Source organism: Pseudophryne corroboree, chromosome 7 (genome assembly GCF_028390025.1).
Source record: "Pseudophryne corroboree isolate aPseCor3 chromosome 7, aPseCor3.hap2, whole genome shotgun sequence".
Lineage (NCBI taxonomy): Eukaryota > Metazoa > Chordata > Amphibia > Anura > Myobatrachidae > Pseudophryne > Pseudophryne corroboree.
In genome coordinates, this window is record NC_086450.1 from 317,847,125 (window position 1) to 317,873,694 (window position 26,570).

The 26,570-nt window shown below is 46.1% G+C and overlaps 1 protein-coding gene across 6 annotated transcripts in view; it reads left to right on the forward strand.

Moving 5' to 3' along the window:
- The window catches only part of CLEC16A (C-type lectin domain containing 16A), a 954,241-nt gene that overhangs the window by 347,354 nt on the left and 580,317 nt on the right, over positions 1–26,570 (forward strand). For all 6 annotated transcript variants that reach the window (XM_063934295.1, XM_063934294.1, XM_063934290.1 and 3 more), the window contains exon 10: positions 12,357–12,582. In XM_063934295.1, the coding sequence (XP_063790365.1) occupies positions 12,357–12,582 (226 nt within the window). The remainder of the gene's footprint in view (positions 1–12,356; positions 12,583–26,570) is intronic.

The following is a 26,570-nucleotide window of genomic DNA, read 5'->3' on the forward strand; positions in this document are numbered from 1 at the left end:
TCTATTAAGGTCCCATCCGGGTATAGTGGGCATTCATACCGGCCCTCGAGAGGACAGGATTGCCCTCTACGCTGACGACATGCTGCTGTTCTTGCAGGATTACACCAGGTCTATGCCTACATTGTTGCAATTGATTGAGGAGTTCGGTGTATATTCAGGCCTTCATATTAACTGGTCTAAATCCTCCATTATGCCTGTGATTGGCCCTCCCCCTGCTGTTCCTAAAGTCTCCCTACTGTTATGTTGGACGGCGAAATTTAAATATCTTGGGATTCAGGTAACCAATGACCCCTCTGACTTTACACCTTTGAACCTTGACCCGATCATGCAACAGGCTGCTCGTAAATCTAAGACTTGGTGTAAGCTTCCATTGACTGTATCTGGCAGGGTCAGCCTCGTGAAAATGATATTACTACCTAAGATTCTATATGTGGTTCTTCAATCCCCTGTATATATCCATCCATCCTTCTTTAGAAAACTGAATAGTGTCCTGTCCTCTTTAATATGGGCTAATAAACGTCCTAGAATACAGCTGAACACGCTTACCAGGCTGCGCTGCGACGGAGGTCTGGCTCTGCCAAACTTTCAGATGTACTACTATGCCACTCAGCTGACACATATTAGTGCATGGGTGCAGGATACTGGCGTCACTTCTCTCCATTGGGTATTTATACAATGCTACTTCCCCGACTTGTCTCCCCTGCAGGTGTTGCTGAGTGGGAGCCTGGCCCGGTTCCTTCCTCCTCTTCTATATCAGGCCATGAAGGTGTGGCAGGCACTAAGAATTCTTTTGAAATTTGATGGATTGGACCCGGATACCCCCCTCTGGTACTCTAAATGGCTCCCTGAACTATATGCACTCGAGGGAAGGGAGGTTTGGGCCCCTAAATTAGTAGTTTCCATTAATCATCTCTATACGGATAATACACTTAAATCCTTCCAACAACTAAAAGATGAGTTTGATCTACCTAACTCCTATTTTTTTAGATACCTCCAACTCAGGCATGCTTTGCAGTCCCAATTCGCCACTTCCCCCCCTAAGATCATACCATTTCCCATTAAGACCTTTGTAAGTATGCTGGGCCGGGTTAAGATGATTTCCCATGCTTATGGTTATCTACTAGCCAAACTGCATACAGACCCTTTGACACGTCTCCGTGTCAAATGGGAAGAGGATTTGGGTCCCATAGATGAGGAGTACTGGGCCCTTGCTTTGGAAACTCCGAGCAGGGTTACCAAATCCATCAGGTTTCAACAACTACAATACTTCCTTTTGCACAGAATATATATGACCCCGGCCGGACTGGCTAGACTCGGGACGGGCCGTGCGGGTGACTGCCCTAAGTGTGGGAAGACTGCAGGTACTTTTTGGCATCTTATTTGGGACTGCCCAAGGTTGCGGGCTTTCTGGGCGGGGGGCGGGTCGATTCTGGCGAACACGGGGGTGGACGAGGCCATGCTTACTCCGCAATTTTGTATCCTGGGAATGGGAGGATCTGATTTTGTATCTAGTCTAGAGGGCATCTATGCTCGCAACATGTGTGCAATGGCGAAGGTGAGCATCGCAAGGCTATGGATGGCCCCCAAGGGCCCTACACTCCCCGCTTTTAAGGCACTAATAAACGACACGGTTTTCAAGGAACGATACATTTACATGAGGCATAATGCCTCCGCTAAATTTGATAGAATTTGGTCTCCATGGCTAGACTCCATATACTCCTTGCCAGACCCTATAGCTTAGTGACATCAGGGTTGCTAACGGGTCCTGGATCTGCTGTAATATGATTTCTCTAGGGCTATAGGCTTCCCTCTCACCCAATGGGTTGTGTATGAGAGGATGGCTCAACGCCCAGCTAGACAGGGTAGGATATAGAGAGTTAATATCCCCCAGTGTGTCCTCTTCCCCCTATTAATTTTTCTTTTGTTTTTTTTTTGTTTTTTTCGTTTCCCCCTTTTTTTTTTTTTGTTGAGTGTTCTGTGTTTGGTTTCTGTTTGATATTTTCTTTTTGAGGAGATTTACTCGGACAAGTTGTCCGTAAGAGTTTTAAATAGGGAGAAAAACCAAAACTAAGTATAATGAGAGTTCTTTAATACTAGAGTGCACGGACTATGCAAGATATTGGTATAAATAATTGCACATACCTAGGCGCCTACGAACGTATGACATAATATCATAATTAGCTGAAAGTGAATGATGTTTCCTGATGTTGACATGTCATTATGGGTATGCTATGTTCCTGATATGCAATGTCTATGTGCAATCTAATCTCCTTCGAAATAAAAATACTTTATTTAAAAAAAAACCTCAGTATTAAAAAATGCTTAAACTAAATTTGTTAAATGAGGTAAATGGCAACTTTTATCTTTACAATAGCAATAGTTGTACATAAGATTGTTTGTATAAATAGTTAAATGATGTACCGTAAATTTCCAGTTATGTTTATGCTTAATAGTTATAAAAACATATGCCTATTTTGATAAATAATATCACCTAAGATAACTGTTACACAAAGAATATACATTATTTTTTGTGCAGTATAACAATAAACATTTAGCAAAACTCAATATTACATGGCAAATCAGATAAATAATGTTTGACACACAATTTATGTGGCTCTGCCAAAGTAGACCACACTATGGACACTTTTCTAAAAAGCAGACACTGCAACTGCTTCCATAGCATGCTGGGGGCCGCCCAGCATGTTAATTGGCGGCCAGCGATGTGATCGTGTCAAGAATGACCCCCTGCATACGCAGCCAGGTTGCGTATGCAGGCGGTCCACCGCCATTTTCTTCATCAAAGCGGCCGTGTGTGATGTCACGTAACTGCCCCAAAATTGGTCTGGCCACGTATGCATTGGCCGGAGCACTTCCCTGCAACATCACCCCCCCTCCTCCTTCCCAAGATGGCCACCGCTGTCAATCTTAGTGTGAATTAATCCTTCAGGGATGCAAGCGCGCTGTAAATGCTAACGCATGCGCTGTGCAGCCACAGGGCATGCGCAATTTGCAAAAAAACTTTTGCGATTTTAAGCAAACTACGATGCGTCCTGAATGAGGGCCTAAATCTGTGCTTATGATGTCAATGTACTCTTTCTCAGGAAAAACACAATAATCCTGTAAAACCAGACCACCTTTTCTTTTCACGTATTGTACAGTGAAAGTTGTCATTACTGATACTTACAAAGTTTCCAATGTAGTGTATGTGATCCCCTTTAACTGTACTTCACGACTACAAAAGAGTTCACAAGTGGAACTATGACCTGAGATTCAACTTCTTGGGTATTGGGCAAGTTTATACCGATTGGTCACCTAACATGCATTATACAATAGTTAGCCCCCAAAAACTTCAAAAATTGTGAAAAACTGTGTTGACTATTTTTCTGTTAACCATTCTTTTGTGGACCATTGTTGCATCGACCTTTTCACCCTGTCAACCTTTAATATTCTGGACATATCTAATGATCTGAAGCAATTTAGTTACTTTAATCCGGGGGGGTCCATATTCTGAACTTGAACCCAAAATATTATCTTACTATATAATGGTCAAGATGTACTCGGTGATGACTCACTACTTATAAGCCCCCCCCCCCCTTCTACTGTCACACTGACACTGCAGCATGCACCCCATCACGTAGTTTGCCGCAGAGCAGTGTCATCCTGGGAGGCAATTTGCGGGAAATGCAGGCAGCTCACACCACAGCGCAAATACCTTATACATATAGCATGGGGTATATCTGTTAAATACAACAAGAGTGTATGTTTCATGTATAAGGGCCCTCATTCCGAGTTGTTCGCTCGGTATTTTTCATCGCATCGCAGTGAAAATCCGCTTAGTACGCATGCGCAATGTTCGCACTGCGACTGCGCCAAGTAACTTTACTATGAAGAAAGTATTTTTACTCACGGCTTTTTCATCGCTCCGGCGATCGTAATGTGATTGACAGGAAATGGGTGTTACTGGGCGGAAACACGGCGTTTCAGGGGCGTGTGGCTGAAAACGCTACCGTTTCCGGAAAAAACGCAGGAGTGGCCGGGGAAACGGTGGGAGTGCCTGGGCGAACGCTGGGTGTGTTTGTGACGTCAACCAGGAACGACAAGCACTGAACTGATCGCACAGGCAGAGTAAGTCTGGAGCTACTCAGAAACTGCTAAGTAGTTAGTAATCGCAATATTGCGAATACATCGGTCGCAATTTTAAGAAGCTAAGATTCACTCCCAGTAGGCGGCGGCTTAGCGTGTGTAACTCTGCTAAATTCGCCTTGCGACCGATCAACTCGGAATGAGGGCCAAGGTCCTCCATTTATTACTTGCTCTGTCTGCAAACAAAAAAATATATAAAAGCACCAAAAAAAGTGCAACGGGGCCCTACCCCTAGTAGGTTTCTGAAATATTGACTTAAATACACATGTAACACATTCTAAGATAAACTATTTTATTTAATGTCGATCAATAGAAATTAAAGTATTGGTTAGATGTCCAGAATCCTCATAAACCTTTATAGTATTTAAAAATTACACATCTTATAAAGCTGAAGGAAACTTATTCATATTTTGTAACTAATGTTACAAGTTAGTTATAGTGACAATCACCTTCAATATTCGGCTTCAAACACTCATTGCTCTAGCATGGAACACGTGATCAACCACCATATACTAATAGTAGCACCACCTAGTGATAAATTGTGGAACTCCCATTTGCAATGTGGGAAAATCAAACATTAAATTGCACCGCTTATCAACATTTTCTTCTTTAGAAGAATGTTAACTTTACGTAATGTTCTCTCTACTTAATAATGTACAGTAGATACCAACATTATATTTATGATTAATGTTGCTCTATCTGTGACCTAATTTGTGGGATGCAGAAAATGATTATTGAAGACATTTCGTTTTTTACCAAATGTGTCCTCTCTTTTGTGAAATGGCCCAATCCATCTGCTGCCAGTCCATGAAGAATGTCGACATTTCATGTGTTGATATTGTGAACATGTCAACATGTTCAATGTCAACATCATAACTGTTGATAATGTGACCATCATATTATGAATGTCAACTTTACTACATCCCGTGAGCACTTGCTCGCATGGCTGTACAGATAAAGATAAAAAAGAGAAAAATGTGTTTCATCACTAGGTCTTCTCATTAAGGGGGATTTCTCTAACGTCCTAAGTGGGTGCTGGGGACTCCGTCAGGACCATGGGGTTTAGCGGCTCCGCAGGAGACAGGGCACAATAATAAAAGCTTTAGGATCAGGTGGTGTGCACTGGCTCCTCCCCCTATGACCCTCCTCCAAGCCTCCGTTAGATCTTTGTGCCCGGCCGAGAAGGGTGCAATCTAGGTGGCTCTCCTGAGCTGCTTAGAATAAAAGTTTAAGTTAGGTTTTTTATTTTCAGTGAGTCCTGCTGGCAACAGGCTCACTGCTACGAGGGACTTAGGGGAGAGAAGTAAACTCACCTGCGTGCAGGATGGATTTGCTTCTTAGGCTACTGGACACCATTAGCTCCAGAGGGAGTCGGAACACAGGTCTCACCCTGGGGTTCGTCCCGGAGCCGTGCCGCCGACCCCCCTTGCAGATGCCGAAGTTGAAGAGGTCCAGAGGTCCAGAAACAGGCGGCAGAAGACTTTCAGTCTTCATAAGGTAGCGCACAGCACTGCAGCTGTGCGCCATTGTTGTCAGCACACTTCATACCAGCGGTCACTGAGGGTGCAGGGCGCTGGGGGGGGCGCCCTGGGCAGCAATGTATTATACCTTTTTTATGGCTAAAATACATCACATATAGCCCTTGAGGCTATATGGATGTATTTAACCCCTGCCAGATCTCACAAACTCCGGGAGAAGAGCCCGCCGTTTTAGGGGGCGGGGCCTATTCTCCTCAGCACACTGCGCCATTTTCCTGCTCAGCTCTGCTGTGAGGAAGGCTCCCAGGCTCTCCCCTGCACTGCACTACAGAAACAGGGTTAAAACAGAGAGGGGGGGCACTTATTTGGCGATATGATTACATATGTGAAAATGCTATAAGGGAAAACACTTGTATAAGGGGTTGTCCCTGTATAATTATAGCGTTTTTGGTGTGTGCTGGCAAACTCTCCCTCTGTCTCCCCAAAGGGCTAGTGGGGTCCTGTCCTCTATCAGAGCATTCCCTGTGTGTGTGCTGTGTGTCGGTACGTGTGTGTCGACATGTAGGAGGACGATGTTGGTGAGGAGGCGGAGCAAATTGCCTGTATTGGTGATGTCACTCTCTAGGGAGTCGACACCGGAATGGATGGCTTATTTAGGAATTACGTGACAACACGATGCAAAGGTCGGTTGACGACATGAGACGGCCGGCAAACAAATTAGTACCTGTCCAGGCGTCTCAGACACCGTCAGGGGCTTGTAAAAACGCCCATTTACCTCAGTTGGTCGACACAGACACAGACACGGACACTGACTTCAGTGTCGACGGTGAAGAAACAAACGTATTTTCCTTTAGGGCCACACGTTACATGTTAAGGGCAATGAAGGAGGTGTTACATATTTCTGATACTACAAGTACCACAAATAAGGGTATTATGTAGGGTGGGAATAATCTACTTGTAGTTTTTCCTGAATCAGATAAATTAAAGTGTGTGATGATACGTGGGTTTCCTCCGATAGAAAATTATTGGAGGTATACCCTTTCCCGCCAGAAGTGAGGGCGAGTTGGGAAACACACCTTAGGGTGGATAAGGCGCTCACACGCTTATAAAAACAAGTGGCGTTACCGTCTCCAGATACGGCCGCCCTCAAAGAGCCAGCTGATAGGAAGCTGAAAAATATCCTAGAAAGTATATACACACATACTGGTGTTATACTACGACCAGCAATCGCCTCAGCCTGGATGTGCAGCGCTGGGGGGGCTTGGTCGGATTTCCTGACTGAAAATATTGATACCCTTGACAGGAACAATATTTTATTGACTATAGAGCATTTTAAGGATGCATTTCTATATATGCGAGATGCGCAGAGGGATATTTGCATTCTGGCATCAAGAGTAGATGTGATGTCCATATCTGCCAGACGATGTTTATAGACACGACAGTGGTCAGGTGATGCAGATTCCAGACGGCACATGGAAGTATTGCCGTATAAAGGGGCGGTCCATCGGACCTGGTGGCCATGGCAACAGCTGGAAAATCCACTTTTGTTACCCCAAGTCACATCTCAGCAGAAAAGGACACAGTCTTTTCAGTCTCAGTCCTTTCGTACCCATAAAGGCAGGAGGGCAAAAGGCCAGTCATATCTGCCCAGGGTTAGAGGAAAGGGAAGAAGACTGCAGCAGGCAGCCCATTCCCAGGAACAGAAGTCCTCCACAGCTTCTGCCAAGTCCGCAGCATGACGCTGGGGCCATACAAGCGGACTCAGGTGCGGTGGGGGGTCATCTCAAGAGTTACAGCACGCAGTGGGCTCACTCGCAAGTGGACTCCTGGATCCTACACGTAGTATCCCAGGTGTACATTGGAAATTCGAGACGTCTTCCCCTCACAAGTTCCTGAAGTCTGCTTTACCAACGTCTCCCTCCGACAGGGAGGCAGTATTGGAAAAAAATTCACAGGCTGTATTCCCAGCAGGTGATAATCAAAGTACCCCTCCTACAACAAGGGAAGGGGTATTATTCCACACTATATTGTGGTACTGAAGCCAAACGGCTCGGTGAGATCTAAAAGATTTGAACAATTACATACAAGGGTTCAAATCAAGATGGAATCACTCAGAGCAGTGATAGCGAACCAGGACGATATGGTGTCACTGGATATCAGGGACGCTTACCTACATGTCCAAATTTTGCCCTTCTCACCAAGGGTATCTCAGGTTCGTGGTACAGAACTGTCACTATCAGTTCAGACGCTGCCGTTTGGATTGTCCACGGCACCCCGGGCCTTTACCATGGTAATGGCCGAAATGATGATTCTTCCTAAAAGAAATATGGACGCTTTCCTGATAAGGGCAAGGTCCAGAGAACAGTTGGCGGTCGGAGTAGCACTATCTCAAGTAATTCTACGACAGCACGAGTGGATTCTAAATATTCCAAAATCGCAGCTTTTTCCGACGACACGTCTAATGTTCCTAGGAATGATTCTGGACACAGTCCAGAAAAGGATGTTTTCTCCCGGAGAAGAAGACCAGGGAGTTATCCGAGCTAGTCAGGAACCTCCTAAAACCAGGAAAAGTATCAGTGCATCATTGCACAAGGGTCCTGTGAAAAATGGTGGTTTCTTACAAAGCGATCCCATTCGGTAGATTTCACGCAAGAACCTTTCAGTGGAATCTGCTGGGAAAATGGTCCGGATCGCATCTTCAGATGCATCAGCGGATAACCCTGTCTCCAAGGACAAGGGTGTTTTCTTCTGCGGTGGCTGCAGAGTGCTCATCTATGAAAGGGCCGCAGATTCGACATTCAGGACTGGGTCCTGGTGACCACGGATGCCAGCCTGAGTGGCTGGGGAGCAGTCACACAAGGAAAAAATTTCCAGGGAGTGTGATCAAGTCTGGAGACTTCTCTCCACATAAATATACTGGAGCTAAGGGCAATTTACAAGGCTCTAAGCTTAGCAAGACCTCTGCTTCAAGGTCAGCCGGTATTGATCCAGTGGGACAACATCACGGCAGTCGCCCACGTAAACAGACAGGGCGGCACATGAAGCAGGAGGGAAATGGCAGAAACTGCAAGGATTCTTCGCTGGGCGAAAAATCATGTGATAACACTCTCAGCAGTGTTAATTCCGGGAGTGGAAAACTGGGAAGCAAACTTCCTCAGCAGGCATAACCTCCACCCGGGAAAGTGGGAACTTCAGCAGGAAGTCTTCCACATGATTGTAAACCGTTGGGAAAAACCAAAGGTGGACATGATGGCGTCCCGCCTGAACAAAAAACTAGACAAATATTGCGCCAGGTCAAGGGACCCTCAGGCAATAGCGGTGGACGCTCTGGTAACACTGTGGGTGTACCAGTCAGGGTATGTGTTCCCTCCTATGCATCTCATACCAAAAGTACTGAGAATCATAAGAAGGAGATGAGTAAGAACGATACTCGTGGTTCCGGATGGGTCAAGAAGGACTTGGTACCCGGAACTTCAAGAGATGCTCACGGAAGAACCGTGGCCTCTACCTTTAAGAAAGGACCTGCTCCAGCAGGGACCTTGTCTGTTCCAAGACTTACCGCGGCTGCGTTTGACGGCATGGCAGTTGAACGCCGGATCCTGAAAGGGCATTCCAGATGAAGTCATCCCTACCCTGGTCGAAGCCAGGAAGGATGTAACCGCAAAACATTTTCACCGCATTTGGCGAAAATATGTTGCGTGGTGTGAGGCCAAGAAGGTCCCTACAGAGGAATTCCAACTGGGTCGTTTCCTACATTTCCTGAAAACAGGACTGTCTATGGGCCTAAAATTAGGGTCCATTAAGGTTCAAATTTCGACCCTGTCAAATTTCTACCAGAAAGAACTGGCTTCAGTGCCTGAAGTTCAGACGTTTGTAAAAGGGGTACTGCATATACAGCCTCCTTTTGTGCCCCCAGTGGCACCTTGGGATCTCAATGTTGTTTTGAGTTTCCTAAAGTCACATTGGTTTGATCCATTCACCACTGTGGAATTAAAATATTTCACATGGAAGGTGAAGATTCTATTAGCCCTGGCTTCAGCCAGGCGTGTGTCAGAATGGGCAGCTTTATCATATAAAAGCCCTTACTTAATTTTTCATTCTGACAGGGCAGAATTGAGGACTCGTCCTCAATTTCTCCTTAAGGTGTTTTCTGTTTTTCACATGAACCAACCTATTGTGGTACCTGCGGCTACTAGGGACTTGGAGGACTCCAAGTTACTTGACGTTGTCAGGGCCCTGAAAATATATGTTTCCAGGACGACTGGAGTCAGAAAATCTGACTCGCTGTTTAGCCTGTATGCACCCAACAAGATGGGTATTCCTGCTTCTAAGCAGACGATTGCTCGCTGGATTTGTAGTACAATTCAGCTTGCACATTCTGTGGCAGGCTTGCCACAGCCAAAATCAGTAAAAGCCCATTCCACAAGGAAGTGGGCTCATCTTGGGCGGCTGCCCGAGGGGTCTCGGCTTTACAACTTTGTCGAGCTGCTACTTGGTCAGGGGCACACCCTGACTGAGGAGGACCTGGAGTTCTCTCATTCGGTGCTGCAGAGTCATCCGCACTCTCCCGCCCGTTTGGGAGCTTTGGTATAATCCCCATGGTCCTGACGGAGTCCCCAGCATCCACTTAGGACGTTAGAGAAAATAAGAATTTACTTACCGATAATTCTATTTCTCGTAGTCCGTAGTGGATGCTGGGCGCCCATCCCAAGTGCGGATTGTCTGCAATACTTGTACATAGTTATTGTTACAAAAATCGGGTTATTCTTGTTGTGAGCCATCTTTTCAGAGGCTCCTTCGTTGTTATCATACTGTTAACTGGGTTCAGATCACAGGTTGTACGGTGTGATTGGTGTGGCTGGTATGAGTCTTACCCGGGATTCAATATCCTTCCTTATTATGCACGCTCGTCCGGGCACAGTATCCTAACTGAGGCTTGGAGGAGGGTCATAGGGGGAGGAGCCAGTGCACACCATCTGATCCTAAAGCTTTTATTATTGTGCCCTGTCTCCTGCGGAGCCGCTAAACCCCATGGTCCTGACGGAGTCCCCAGCATCCACTACGGACTACGAGAAATAGAATTATCGGTAAGTAAATTCTTATTATTTATCAAACCATCTAAAAAGTGCAAGTGAAGTTGTTACTCATAGAAACCAATCAGATTCTATAATTTTCAGGTACATTCAATAAAATGATAGCTAGAATCTGGTTGTTATGAGGCACGCCTCCACTTGTCCTCTTTAGAATGCTGATAAATCTGCCAGTGAATCAGGAGATGCTGAAGAAGCAGTTGCCTTAATGCAGGCCAGTGGTAGTACTGACAATTTCCTTTACTGGTTACAGTCCTAGAACCACTTAACGATTATTGACTATTATAGAAAGCTGTCTGATCCAATGCACAGACTTCTGAAATATCAGTATCTAGCGATGTCCTCCTACACTATTGCTACATTCACGCCAAACAGGCCCTCTTGACACATCAAGTCCTGTGCGACTTTGCTAGCTGATTGCATCTTTTTTGTGTCGTTTTACCCGAAATTGCATCTTAGACACAGTGTGACTAGGAGGCACCAGAGACTCTGCAGATTAATTTGACATGCTGCACTTTTATATCTGTGGGACTGAATCGGAATCTGTATACGATGTGCTAGGAAACAGCTGCCATTTTTTTTTATGCCAAGTTCCATTGTACTTCCTATACAGACTAAGTCGAATACAAATATACAAGTGTCACACATCAAATGAATCCACATTGCAACTAAGATGCACTTTCAGATAAAGAAGCGTGGAAAAGATGCCCGGGGCTAGAGGAGTCGCACGGGACCTGGTGGCTCACTTGCACTAGGTGTCACATAGCATATTGAGGCTAGTATTAAGGACACATCTGTAATTTGAGATGACAAATCTCTCTATCCGCCGTATAAAATACCTTCCTGTACATGTGCAGTCTCGTGTCCTGAAAACTTTAGAAGTAGTTTGTAGAATTCAGGATTTTACAACCCTGGGGACTGTTTCTTGCTTTTTTATGTGGGGGAGGGGAGGTGAGGTGTTGGGCTAAATGATAAATGTAACAGCTTTTAAAGGAAAATTTTTAACCTTACGTCATTTGTTTATTAAATGATTAGATTTAACTGGAGTACCAGCATTGTTTATTTAACACCGCCGCGGGAAAATTATTTAGAGACAGTGGGGGTCTATTCAATGCATGTCTGATCCTCCGACAGAGAAGATCCGAGAGTGCAGTATTCAATTAGCGGGAATTTACGACAGGTTTTGCCCGTTTTTGACAATGCTGATCCGACTTTTTTTGAAGTCGGATCAGCATTGTCGAAAACAGGCCAAAAAACGGTCTGCTAATTCAACAAAACACATGGATCCGTGGCTAATCCGCCGATCCATGTATTTTCTGACAAGTTGGAATTGCCGACAAGTCGGAAAAACGGCCGCTCCATTAGAAAACTACGGTCTTTCCGACTTGACAGCAATTCTGACTTCAATCGAATAGACCCCAGTGAGGTATTAGTGCTTTTAATGGTTATTTGTTGCTCTTTCAAGCGCAAGGTTGTTTCAGTAGTTTGGCTATAGGTTGGTTCTTGCTCATCCACCTCAAACTTGTACGCATGTTCACATTTTAGTAAAACTTGCTTAGTAATGAACCCTTGCTTACCTACTCTTCTACATCATTCTATTTGCTGTATTTCTTATTTTATGTCACTAAAACATATTTTTCTATAGGAGGAATCCAACATTAGGTGTTTTATAAAGCCACAGGAATCCCTAGAAAAATCCCTTGAAATTAATCGTCAGAAAGGCACAAAAAAGATTCAGAAAAGGCCAAATTATAAAAATGTTGGGGAAGAAGAAGAAGAGGACAAGGTCCCTGATGGCCAAGAAGATCCTGATAAGGCTAAATCTACAGAGAGTGGCTTAAAAGGGATTAAGGCAAGCGCTGAGACTGAAGGTGAGGAAAGTGGCTGAATGTAATGTGTTACACTTTGGTGCAAGGACACGTTTAATGCTAATAGTAACTCCTGCTTAGTGTTGTGGTTAATACAGTTTGGGTAATTTTTAGCAATGTTCGTTACAATCATTGCTCAGTTGTTAAACTTTACTTTCTCTAACGTCCTAGAGGATGCTGGAGACTCCGTAAGGACCATGGGGATAGACGGGCTCCACAGGAGACATGGGCACTTTAAGAAAGAATTTAGTTCCTGGTGTGCACTGGCTCCTCCCTCTATGCCCCTCCTCCAGACCTCAGTTTGATACTGTGCCCAGACGAGCTGGGTGCTTTTCAGTGAGCTCTCCTGAGTTTACTGATAGAAAGTATTTTGTTAGGTTTTTTATTTTCAGGGAGCTCTGCTGGCAACAGACTCCCTGCTTCGAGGGACTGAGGGGAGAGAAGCAGCCCTACTCTCTGAAGCTAGGTCCTGCTTCTTAGGCTACTGGACACCATTAGCTCCAGAGGGATTGGTACGCAGGATCTCACCCTCGCCGTCCGTCCCAGAGCCGCGCCGCCGTTCCCCTCGCAGAGCCGGAAGATAGAAGCCGGGTGAGTATGAGAAGAAAAGAAGACTTCACAGGCGGCAGAAGACTTCATGATCTTCACTAGAGGTAACGCACAGCACTGCAGCTGTGCGCCATTGCTCCACACACCTCACATACTCCGGTCACTGTAAGGGTGCAGGGCGCAGGGGGGGGGGCGCCCTGGGCAGCATTTGGGACCTCATATTGGCAAAAAGAACACATATATACTGCTGGGCACTGTATATATGTATGAGCCCCCGCCAAAATTACTGTTTAATCGGGACAGAAACCCGCCGCCGAGGGGGCGGGGCTTCTCCCTCCGCACTCACCAGCGCCATTTTTTCTCCACAGCACCGCTGAGAGGAAGCTCCCCGGGCTCTCCCCTGCTGATACACGGTAGAAGAGGGTTGAAAAGAGAGGGGGGGCACATAATTAGGCGCAAAAACTATAACATACAGCAGCTACCTGGTTAACATTAAGTTACTGTGTTATTCCTGGGATATTCTAGCGCTGGGGTGTGTGTTGGCATACTCTCTCTCTGTCTCTCCAAAGGGCCTGGTGGGGGAACTGTCTTCAGAAAGGACATTCCCTGTGTGTGTGGTGTGTCGGTACGCTTGTGTCGACATGTCTGATGAGGAAGGCTATGTGGGAGAGGAGCGGGAGCAAATGAATGTGGTGTCTCCGCCGACGGCGCCGACACCTGATTGGATGGATATGTGGAAGGTTTTAAATGATAATGTTAATTCCTTGCATAAAAGATTTGACAAGGCTGATGCATTGGGGCAGTCAGGGTCTCGACCCATGCCTGACCCTATGTCGCAGGGACCGTCAGGGTCTCATAAGCGCCCACTATCCCCAAATTGTTGACACTGATACCGACATGGATTCTGACTCCAGTGTCGATTACGATGATGCAAAGTTACAGCCAAAATTGGCTAAATCCCTTCGATATATGATTATAGCAATAAAGGATGTTTTGCACATCACAGAGGAAACCCCTGTCCCTGACACGAGGGTGTATATGTATAAGGCAAAGAAGCCTGAGGTAATTTTTCCCCCCCTCACACGAACTGAATGAGTTATGTGAAAAAGCTTGGGAATCTCCAGATAAAAAAACTGCAGATTTCCAAACATATTCTTATGGCGTATCCTTTCCCGCCAACGGATAGGTTATGATGGGAATCCTCCCCTAGGGTGGACAAAGCTTTAACACGCTTATCCAAAAAGGTAGCCCTGCCGTCCAAGGATACGGCTACTCTCAAAGTTGCTGAGGATCGCAAACAGGAGGTTACCCTGAAGTCCATTTATACACATTCGGGTAGCTTACTAAGACCGGCAATTGCGTCGGCCTGGGTGTGTAGTGCTGTAGCGGCATGAACGGATACCTTATCTGAGGAATTGGATACCCTAGATAAGAATACTGTATTATTGACCCTGGGGCATATAAAAGACGCTGTCCTATATATGAGAGATGCTCAAAGAGACATTAGTCTACTGGGTTCTAGAATAAACGCTATGTCGATTTCTGCCAGAAGGGTCCTGTGGACTCGGCAATGGACAGGTGATTCCGACTCAAAAAGGCATATGGAGGTTTTACCTTACAGGGGTGAGGAATTGTTCGGGGAAGGTCTCTCGGACCTGGTCTCCACAGCTACAGCTGGAAAGTCAAATTTTTTGCCTTATGTTCCCTCACAGCCTAAGAGAGCACCGCATTATCAAATGCAGTCCTTTCGTTCACAAAGAAACAAGAAAGTCCGAGGTGCGTCCTTTCTTGCCAGAGGTAGGGGCAGAGGAAAGAAGGTGTACAACGCAGCTAGTTCCCAGGAACAGAAGTCCTCACCGGCCTCTAAAAAAATCCACCGCATGACGCTGGGGCTCCACTGGCGGAGCCGGGCCCTGTGGGGGCACGTCTTCGGAATTTCAGCCACATGTGGGTTCACTCCCAGGTGGATCCTTGGGCAATAGAAATTGTGACTCAGGGTTACAAGCTGGAATTCGAAGAGGTGCCTCCTCGCCGGTATTAAAAATCGGCCCTACCATCTTCCCCCCAAGAGAGGGAAATAGTGTTAAACGCAATACAAAAATTGTATCTTCAGCAGGTGGTGGTCAAGGTTCCCCTCCTTCAACAGGGAAGGGGTTATTATTCGACCATGTTTGTAGTCCTGAAACCGGACGGTTCGGTCAGACCCATATTGAATTTAAAATCTCTGAACCTATACTTGAAAAGGTTGAAGTTCAAGATGGAATCGCTAAGAGCGGTCATCGCAAGCCTGGAAGGGGGGGATTTTATGGTGTCACTGGACATAAAGGATGCGTACCTTCATGTCCCCATTTATCCACCTCATCAGGCGTACCTCAGATTTGTGGTACAGGATTGTCATTACCAATTTCAGACGTTGCCGTTTGGTCTCTCAACGGCCCCGAGGATTTTCACCAAGGTAATGGCGGAAATGATGGTGCTTCTGTGGAAGCAAGGTGTCACAATTATCCCGTACTTGGACGATCTCCTCATAAAAGCGAGATCAAGAGAGCAGTTGCTGAACAGCGTATCTCTGTCACTGAAAGTGTTACAGCAACACGGCTGGATTCTCAATATTCCAAAGTCGCAGTTGGTTCCTACGACTCGTCTGCCCTTCTTGGGCATGATTCTGGACACGGACCAGAAGAGGGTTTATCTCCCAATAGAGAAGGCCCAGGAACTCATGACTCTGGTCAAGAACCTATTGAAACCAAAACAGGTGTCAGTGCATCTGGGAAAGATGGTGGCTTCATACGAGGCCATTCCCTTCGGTAGGTTCCATGCGAGGACTTTCCAATGGGACCTACTGGACAAGTGGTCCGGGTCACATCTTCAGATGCATCGGTTGATCACCCTGTCCCCCAGGGCCAGGGTGTCACTACTGTGGTGGCTGTAGAGTGCTCACCTTCTCGAGGGCCGCAGATTTGGCATTCAGGACTGGATCCTGGTGACCACGGACGCAAGCCTCCGAGGTTGGGGAGCAGTCACACAGGGAAGAAATTTCCAGGGTCTTTGGTCAAGTCAAGAGACTTGTCTTCACATCAACATCCTGGAGCTAAGGGCCGTATACAACGCCCTACGTCAAGCGGAGACCTTACTTCGCGACCGACCAGTTCTGATCCAGTTAGACAACATCACCGCAGTGGCTCATGTAAACCGCCAAGGCGGCACAAGGAGCAGAGTGGCAATGGCGGAAGCCACCAGAATTCTTCGCTGGGCGGAGAATCATGTAAGCACACGGTCAGCAGTGTTCATTCCGGGAGTGGACAACTGGGAAGCAGACTTCCTCAGCAGACATACACCCGGGAGAGTGGGGACTTCATCCAGAAGTCTTCGCACAGATTGTGAGTCGGTGGGAACTGCCACAGATAGACATGATGGCGTCCCGCCTCAATAAAAAGCTACAGAGGTATTGCGCCAGGTCAAGAGACCCTCAGGCAGTAGCGGTAGACGCCCTAGTGACACCGTGGGTTTTCCGGTCAGTCTATGTATTTCCTCCTCTTCCTCTCATACCAAAGGTGTTGAGGATATTAAGAAGAAAAGGAGTGAGAACAATCCTCATTGTTCCAGATTGGCCAAGACGGACCTGGTATCCAGATCTGCAGGAACTGATCACAGAAGATCCGTGGCCTCTTCCTCTAAGACAGGACCTGTTGCAACAGGGGCCTTGTCTGTTCCAAAACTTACCGCGGCTGCGTTTGACGGCATGGCGGTTGGACGCCGGATCCTAGCAGAAAAAGGCATTCCGGTTGAGGTTATTCCTACGCTGATAAAGGCTAGGAAGGAAGTAACAGCAAAACATTATCACCGTATATGGCGAAAATATGTTTCTTGGTGTGAGACCAAGAATGCTCTTACAGAAGAATTCCATCTGGGTCGTTTCCTTCACTTCCTACAAGCTGGAGTGAATTTGGGCCTTAAATTAGGTTCCATTAAGGTCCAGATTTCGGCCCTATCCATTTTCTTTCAAAAATAATTGGCTTCTCTCCCAGAAGTTCAGACTTTTGTAAAGGGAGTGCTGCATATTCAGCCTCCTTTTGTGCCTCCGGTGGCACCTTGGGATCTTAACGTGGTGTTAAGTTTCCTAAAGTCACACTGGTTTGAACCACTTAAAACGGCGGAGTTGAAATATCTCACGTGGAAGGTGGTCATGTTATTAGCCTGGGCTTCGGCTAGGCGAGTGTCTGAATTAGCGGCTTTGTCACATAAAAGCCCCTATTTGGTTTTCCATATGGATAGAGCAGAATTGCGGACCCGTTCGCAATTTCTGCCAAAAGTGGTTTCATCTTTTCATATGAACCAACCTATTGTGGTGCCTGTTGCTACACGTGACTTGGAGGATTCCGAGTTACTTGATGTGGTCAGGGCTTTGAAAATTTACGTAGCCAGAACGGCTAGAGTCAGGAAAACTGAAGCGCTGTTGTCCTGTATGCATCCAACAAGATTGGTGCCCCTGCTTCAAAGCAAACTATTGCTCGCTGGATTTGTAACACGATTCAGCAAGCGTATTCTACGGCTGGTTTGCCGTTACCAAATTCGGTCAAGGCCCATTCCACTAGGAAGGTGGGCTCTTCTTGGGCGGCTGCCCGGGGGGTCTCGGCACTACAGTTGTGTCGAGCTGCTACTTGGTCGGGTTCAAACACTTTTGCAAAATTCTACAAGTTTGATACCCTGGCTGAGGATGACCTCATGTTTGCTCAATCGGTGCTGCAGAGTCATCCGCACTCTCCCGCCCGTTTGGGAGCTTTGGTATAATCCCCATGGTCCTTACGGAGTCCCCAGCATCCTCTAAGACGTTAGAGAAAATAAGATTTTACTTACCGGTAAATCTATTTCTCGTAGTCCGTAGAGGATGCTGGGCGCCCGTCCCAAGTGCGGACTTCTTCTGCAATACTTGTATATAGTTATTGCTTCAATAAGGGTTATGTTATAGTTGCATCGGTCTTGAACTGATATGTTGTTTTCATACTGTTAACTGGGTAGTTATCACAAGTTGTACCATGTGATTGGTGTGGCTGGTATGAATCTTGCCCTTGGATTAACAAAATCCTATCCTCGTACTGTCCATCTCCTCTGGGCACAGTTTCTCTAACTGAGGTCTGGACGAGGGGCATACAGGGAGGAGCCAGTGCACACCAGGAACTAAATTCTTTCTTAAAGTGCCCATCTCTCCTGCGGAGCCCGTCTATCCCCATGGTCCTTACGGAGTCCCCAGCATCCTCTACGGACTACGAGAAATAGATTTGCCGGTAAGTAAAATCTTATTTTAAATGGGATAAATAAATTTCATTTGTGGGTATATATATATATTTTTTTTTTTGCGATTTGGTGTGTAATTGCTTAATAATGAAATAAAACAACCGTTTGCCCTATAATATGAAAAATATACTGTAGTTTCTCTTCATTTAGTGATTTAAAAAAATCTTTTTTTTGCAGAATATTTAGTACATTTAAGAAGCTGCTTCATTTTGGATTATTTTGTCTTAAATATATTCGAGAAGTTCCATTAGATAATGCATGTTTGAATAATTTGCTTCAGCCAGGATGCTTGCCAGCATCATTTACATAATTGATTTGAAGACTAGCGGTTCTTCATTTGTTTGTCACTAAATTCTAGATTAGTTGAAAATCCTAAATTAGATGCACATTTTTTTTCTGCCAATTTACAGATTTGGATGAAATGTACACCAGTGATGTCACAAAGGAGGCCTATTTTGGGATAATTCTAAAAAGTTGACATAGAGATTGTAGTTATCTGCTTGTTTGCATTAAGCTCTTTATTGCATTACTGCATAATTAAATATACTACAGTATGTGTCATTACACTGTACTGCATGTTTTCTGGCTTTTCCCTGTACATGAAACTGACTCAGCCAGTAAGTACACCATGCATTGATGTAAATGCTGTGCTATGATTGGAACAAATTCAGATGTTTTCGGTTTAGGGCAATTCCATTTGTGACAGACACGACAAATGACTCACTGCAAGAATAATGATGATTATTTTTTTCATTAATAAAATATCAGAAGTTCTTCAAACTATGCTAGTTATAAACTATAATCATTCAGTTAACTGTTAAAGTAACAGGGAAGTTTAATTCTGCAATTATCAGAATTATACAGGTACAAATATTATGTGAAAGACACGACACTGAACGGGAACAAAAATTCAGGATGAGTATAACTTCCTTCCAAATCTTCCAAAATATGAAACCTACAGTTCCATGACTTAACACTGAGAATGATAGTTGTTGGGTAAAGAAGATAAGAAATTTCAAGTATTTGTAAATATTTTATAAGTAAACATTATTCCTGTGACAGACACGACATGTTCCAAAATACTTGCAAAAACCATTTAAATCTGCCAATTAAACTACATCATTATCAAAGCTAACATCTTGAAAATACAGTTTAAGCCTTTTATCAAATTGTGGCTCTGGTAAGATTCTTATAATCATTATAAGTCATTATTTAATATAAGGACAATTACATACCTGTAAACAGTTGTCAAATAAGGCACAAAATCACCACAGCTTTCCACGGGTGTAGTATTGTATGCCGGCGGCCGGGCTCCCGGCGACCAGCATACCGGCGCCGGAATCCCGACCGCCGGCATACGACAGTGTGGAGAGCGCAAATGAGCCCCTTGCGGGCTCGCTGCGCTCACCACGCTGCGGGCACGGTGGCGTGCCATACTATTTATTCTCCCTCCAGGGTGGGGTCATGGAGGGAGAAAAAGTGTTGGGATTCCGGCGCCGGTATACTGTGCGCCAGGATCCCGACAGCCGGCAAGCTGAAGACCACCCCTTTCCACAGACTGCCACCTTGAATAAACAATGCTGCCAAATTATGATATATGAAAAACAGGTGTTTATCATCTTTAGTTTTACAAAATATTAACTTCAGAGAATATAAATTTTCACTACAAGATTAATTGTGGCCATTTTCAGGAAAAGATGTTCTGGTTGACATAATCATGGAATTACCCTTTATATATTGGTTAGAGGATTCCATTACCAGTGGTGTCATTAGCCACAAGCCAAGATGCATATTTGCATTCTGTTAATGGGATGAGTGAGAAATAAAGGATCCATAAGGTATTAGTTAATATTCATTATGTCACCTATTTATATGGTTACTATGTTACAGCAAAATCACTTCCACTGCCGGTAGGTGTATAGGGAAATGCTATATACAAAGTTGTTTAGAGGTTGATTCAGTTAGTTGGAAGCGGGGCAAAATACCATCGCAACAGTGTGGAATTGTCATCTCATCTTGCCCATTCTCACCCCCATGTCGCCCTGGGTTCACAGATTTTTTTGCGTACCCATATGGGGTAGGCTGCTTATTTGAATAGGTTTTAGTTGCAGTAGTAGTAATAAAAAATTTATGTAAGTGATTTTTCTGGTTCCGTTTTCTAATAGTTTATACTATCAACGTTAACTGACCAATTTCCTCCCCAACTTTACACTTTCCCCCGCAAAAGAAATCACCATAATTTGCAAAATAGCTGGTATTTGTTTTTCTTAATGTTTGTGGACATGCATTGAAAAGAACGAACCTATTAATTTCCTTGTTGATTTGACAGGTTTCAACACTGTTGAAATTAAATGAATACCTACAAAGAAATGGGGGTTTGCAGTTTTCCATTACTAGTTAAATGGGAAAATTATTTTCTTAACATTTTGAATATTGTAAAGCTTACTACTATTTTATTAATATATAGTGAAAGCTTTCAGTATTTATCATACCAGGTGTGGCTATTAAATAACGAGACTGTACTTGTAATAAATTAAACCATACTGTGCAAGTTTTTTTTTTTTTTTTGGTAAAAATGCTTAGATCAAAAGTAGAGCAACGCGTTAACAAACTTTTTAGGTAAATTTAACAAAATGCCCACTGAATCTTTTGTATGTCACGTGCACATTTGTTTGAGTGGCACAAAAGATATGGGGGTATATTCAATTGAAGTCTGATCCATTCCGACATTTATTTGTCGGAATGGATCCGACTTGGGCTATTCAATGTTATCTCAATTCGACTTTTAAAAAAGTCGAATTGAGATGCAGGAGCTAGACGGGGGAGAGCTGCGGGCAGACTGGGCAGAGCAGCGCTACAGCAACAGTTATATAGCCGCTGCTGTAGCGCTGCCCTCCCCAGTCTGCCCGAGGCTCTCCCCAGTGTGTGTCCCTCCCCCCCCCCCCTGTCTCTCTGCCTGACAGTCATCCCCGCATCACAGCCGCCGCTCACGGCAGTGTCCACCCGGCTCCAGCAAGCGAGGTCTTGCTTGCTGGAGCCGGGTGGACGCTGCTGTGAGCTGCGGCTGTGACATCCTCCAGCGCTGCTCACCCCGTCTGCCCGCGGCTGCCCATCTCCAGCACTGCCCGCCGGGGGTCTGGCTGCCCGCGGCTCCCCGTCTCCGACGCTGCCCGTCTTCAGCACTGCCCGCAGGCGGTCTGGCTACCCGCAGCTCCCCATCTCAGGTGCTGCCCGTCTCTAGCACTACCCGCCGGGGGTCTGGCTGCCCGCGGCTCCCCGTCTCCGACGCTGCCCGTCTTCAGCACTGCCCGCAGGCGGTCTGGCTACCCGCAGCTCCCCATCTCAGGTGCTGCCCGTCTCTAGCACTGCCCGCCGGGGGTCTGGCTGCCCGCGGCTCCCCGTCTCCGGCGCTGCCCGCCTCCATCACGCCCCGCTGGGGGGGTCTAGCTGCCCGCGGCTCCACCGTCTCCCCGCGACTCTCCCCCCTCTCTCCTCCACTACGGTCCCTAATCTCTGTCTGACATTTTTTTATGTCGGACTGAGATGGTGGGAAACAGGGCCAAATCCTGTCGAATTTGGCCCAGTTTCCCTAAAAAGTACATGAATCGCCAGCTATACTGCCGATTCACGTACTATTCGACAAGTCGAATTCCCCGACTTGTCGAATAAAAACAGCTGGGATTGAATAGGTCGAATCATGATTCGACCTTAAAAAGTCGAAAACTGCCATCTTTTCGACAGACGGCAACTTTCGACACCAATTAAATATACCCCTCAGTGATGGTCCGAGGATGTGAAAGATGAAGGTCCCGGAAGGCCTTGCACATAAAACAACAAATGAAAATGTGGAAAGAATTTACTGTCTACCAAGCATCCGAATGATATCAGAAATGGTAAACATAGACAAAGGAACTGTGTTAGGCAAGTTTTACATCATGATCTTAATATGACAAAAGTTTAGTGCTTAGATGGTTCCAAGGTTTCTCAATGCTCAGCAGAAAGAAAAATTCAAGCGGAATCGCATTTTTTTCTGTCCATGTCCTGGAAAACACCAGCATCACCAAAAATGAAGAAAGCACTTAAAAGGGAATCCAAATATTCAAAGCCCTTTCAATTGTTTTCTTTGAGATCAAGGGTGTTCTTTTGGCAGATTGGGTACCAGAATGCGCAACAGTGAATCAACGTTACTATAAAAATGTTCTAGAAAGAATCAGAAGAAAGGATAAAGTTGTATAAAAATGGTTTCTGCTGCGGGGTACACTGGGCTCCACAAGGTTAGACATAGGGGTCTAGAGTAGGATCTTGATCCGAGGCACCAACAGGCTCAAAAGCTTTGACTGTTCCCAAGATGCATAGCGCCGCCTCCTCTATAACCCCGCCTCCCTGCACAGGAGCTCAGTTTTGTAGTTGGTGCCGCAGATAGCAGGCACATAACAGAGGGGCTACTCAGGGCAGCCCTAAGAAGAGCTTTTTTTAGAAGAAAAGTGAAGACTTCAAGGGCTGCAGCAGTGTGTACATGTCTGGAGACATTCACTGCTGCAGCTCCATCTCTCCTCAGCGGCGCTGTACACTCCCGCGCCCTGTTTGCCAGGTAACTACAGCAGGAGGCTCCGGTTTTCTTCTGGTCAGGCACACACGACTGGGGCTCTCCGGGATCGCGTGGCCGCGCTTCGGGAGGTGGTGAGTGGGTCCCGCTCGTGGGACCCGTGCTGTATCGTGATCCGGCGCGGCCGGTGGTGGACACTGTGGCAGTACAGGCGATCCCACTAGATCACCAGGGCATGGGTGCAGGTCAGGTTTTCTCTTAAAACCTTTTTATGTGTAGCCCGCTGTACCAGGTGGTTTTGCCAGCCGAGGGGATAAGGCTTAGACCTGGAGCCCCTACCCCAGCCCCAGGGCGCCATTTCCAGTAAATGTTCCCGTCCTGGAGCTGCATATCTGTCTCTCCCTCACTCCCTGTCAGTGTTTGGGCGCCATTTCTCTCAGCTACACTGTTCCTGGGACTGCTTGGGCAAATCCTCCTTTGTAAAGCCGCCTGGTTGTCAGCGCTGTGACTTTACAAGACACTTAAGTATTCTACATGTCATTTTGACAGTGATAGTTAAGAAAGAGTGCATTTAGTCAGGGTTCTCTGGTACAAGTACCCTGTGATATACATCCAGTTCTTACTATGCAGTGTTATATCTATTGATTACAGAGCTTTATATATATATATATATATATAAGCTGGTCCAGTGCAGTATTATTTCTCTGACGTCCTAGTGGATACTGGGTACTCCGTAAGGACCATGGGGTATAGACGGGCTCCGCAGGAGACTGGACACTCTTAAAAGAAAGATTAGGTACTATATCTGGTGTGCACTGGCTCCTCCCTCTATGCCCCTCCTCCAGACCTCCGTTAGTATCTGTGCCCGGCCAGAGCTGGATGCACCCTAGGGGCTCTCCTGAGCTTCCTAGAAAAGAAAGTATTTGTTAGGTTTTTTATTTTCAGTGAGATCTGCTGGCAACAGACTCACTGCTACGTGGGACTGAGGGGAGAGAAGCGAACCTACCTGCTTGCAGCTAGCTTGGGCTTCTAAGGCTACTGGACACCATTAGCTCCAGAGGGATCGAACACAGGCCCAGTCCTCGGTCGTCCGGTCCCGGAGCCGCGCCGCCGTCCCCCTTGCAGAGCCAGAAGAACGAAGAGAAGTTGAAAATCGGCGGCTGAAGACTCCAGTCTTCATTAAGGTAGCGCACAGCACTGCAGCTGTGCGCCATTGCTCCCTTAGCACACCACACACTCCGGTCACTGATGGGTGCAGGGCGCTGGGGGGGGCGCCCTGGGCAGCAATTAGATTACTTTACTTGGCGAAAAGCACATAATACAGTCTGATAAACTGTATATGTGCATTAACCCCCGCCATTAAAGTACATAAAAGGACAGAAGCCCGCCGCTGAGGGGGCCGGGCCTTCTTCCTCAGGACACCGGCGCCATTTTCTCTTCACAGCTCAGCTGGAAGGAAGCTCCCCAGGCTCTCCCCTGCAGTATCCTGGTACACATAGGGTAAAAAAGAGAGGGGGGGCACATAAATTTAGGCGCAAAACTGTGTATATAAGCTGCTATAGGGGAAAAATCACTCAGTATAGTGTACATCCCTGTATTATATAGCGCTGTGGTGTGTGCTGGCATACTCTCTGTCTCTCCAAAGGGCCTGGTGGGGGAACTGTCTTCAAATAGAGCATCCCCTGTGTGTGTGGTGTGTCGGTACGCGTCTGTCGACATGTCTGAGGTAAAAGGCTCCTCTAAGGAGGTGATAGAGCGGATATGTGTGTGGGAGGGTGTCTCCGTCGACAACGTCGACACCTGTTTGGATATGTGTAAGTGCTGAGGTAAAATTATTGCACAAAAGGTTAGGGAACAGAAAGGAAATCTACCCTGGTCTGTCCCTATGTCACAGAGTCCTTCAGAGTCTCTCTATGTTCGCTATCCAAAATAACAAAGTATCGACACGGAGTTTAACTCCACTGTCGACTACGATAATGCAAAGTTACAGCCAAGAGGGCTAAAAGATATTCAATATATGATTATTGGAATAAAAGATGATTTGCATATCACTGATGACTCATCTGTCCCTGACACGAGAGTACACATGTTAAGGGGAAGAATGCTGAGGTAAATTTCCCTCCTCTCATGAGGAAAAAGAGCGGGAATCTCCAGACAAGAGACGGCAGCTTCCCACAAGAGAATTCTCAGGCTCTATCCTTTTCCCACTAGGCCAGGATGTGTTGAGAATCTTCCCCTTGGGTGTCCTGTTTGCACTAGCTATTCTCAGGGATCCTGCAGATAGTGTGCACATTCTAGTATACTACCCAGACCGGCGATTGTGTCGGCATGGGTTTATAGCGCTGTGGCAGCGTGGACAAGTACCTTATCAGCAGAGATTGAGACCCTAGTATGCATATAAATATTTTAAGATGCTGTCTTAAGTGATAGATATATAATTATAAAGCATGCCCAAAGGGACATGAGTATACTGGGTCCTAGAGACAAAAGCTATGTCGATTTCTGCTTGATGTGTCCTGTAGAATATACATTGGACAGATGATGCCGACTTAAGAGGCATATGGAAGGCTGAGGATTGTGTGGAGAAAGGTTCTCGGGCCTGGTCTCCACAGCTATAGCTGGTAATTCTGATATTTTGCCTTATATTCCTGCACAGCCTAGGAAAGCACGACATTATTAAATGCAGCTTTTCGAATAAAGAAACAAGAAAGTCTGAGGTGCGTCCTTTCTTGTCAGAGCCGGGGCAGAGGAAAGAAGCTGTACAACACAGCTAGTCCCCAGGAACAGAAGTCCTCCCCGGCCTCTACAAAAATCCACCGCATGTCGCTGGGGCTCCACAGGCGGAGCTAGGCCCGGTGGGGACACGCCTTCGTAAGTTCAGCCACATGTGGGTTCACTCCCTGTTAGATCCCTGGGCAATAGAAATTGTATCGCAGGGATACAGGCTGGACTGTGAGAAGATGCCCCCTCACCGAGGACCCGGCGGGCTTCCCCCCAAGAGAGGGAGCCAGTGTTAACTGCAATTCGTAAATTGTATCTTCAACAGGTGGTGGTCAAGGGTCCCCTCCTTCAACAAGAGGGTGTTATTATTCGACCATGTTATAATCCCGAAACCAGACGGTTCGGTTAGACCCGAAAAGGTTCAGGTTTAAGATGGAATCGCTAAGAGCGGTCATTGCAAGCCTGAAATGAATCGGGACATAAGGTATGCATACCTTCGTGTCCCCATTTATCCACCTCATCAGGCGTACCTCAGAATTGCGGTACGGGATTGTCATTACCAATTTCACCAAGGTAATGGCGGAGATGATGGTGCTCCTGCGGAAGCAAGGTGTCACTATTATCACATACTTGGATGATCTCCTCATAAAAGCGAGATCAAGAGAGCAGTTGCTGGACAGCATATCACCTTCTCTGGAAGTGAAACGGCAACACGACTGGATTCTATATATTCCGAAGTCGCAGTTGGTTCCTACAGCTCATCTGCCTCGCCTAGGCATGATCCTAGACACAGACCAGAAGAGGGTTTATCTCCCGATAGAGAGAGCTCAGGAGCTCATGTCAGGAATCCATTGAAAACCAAAACAGGTGTCAGTGCATC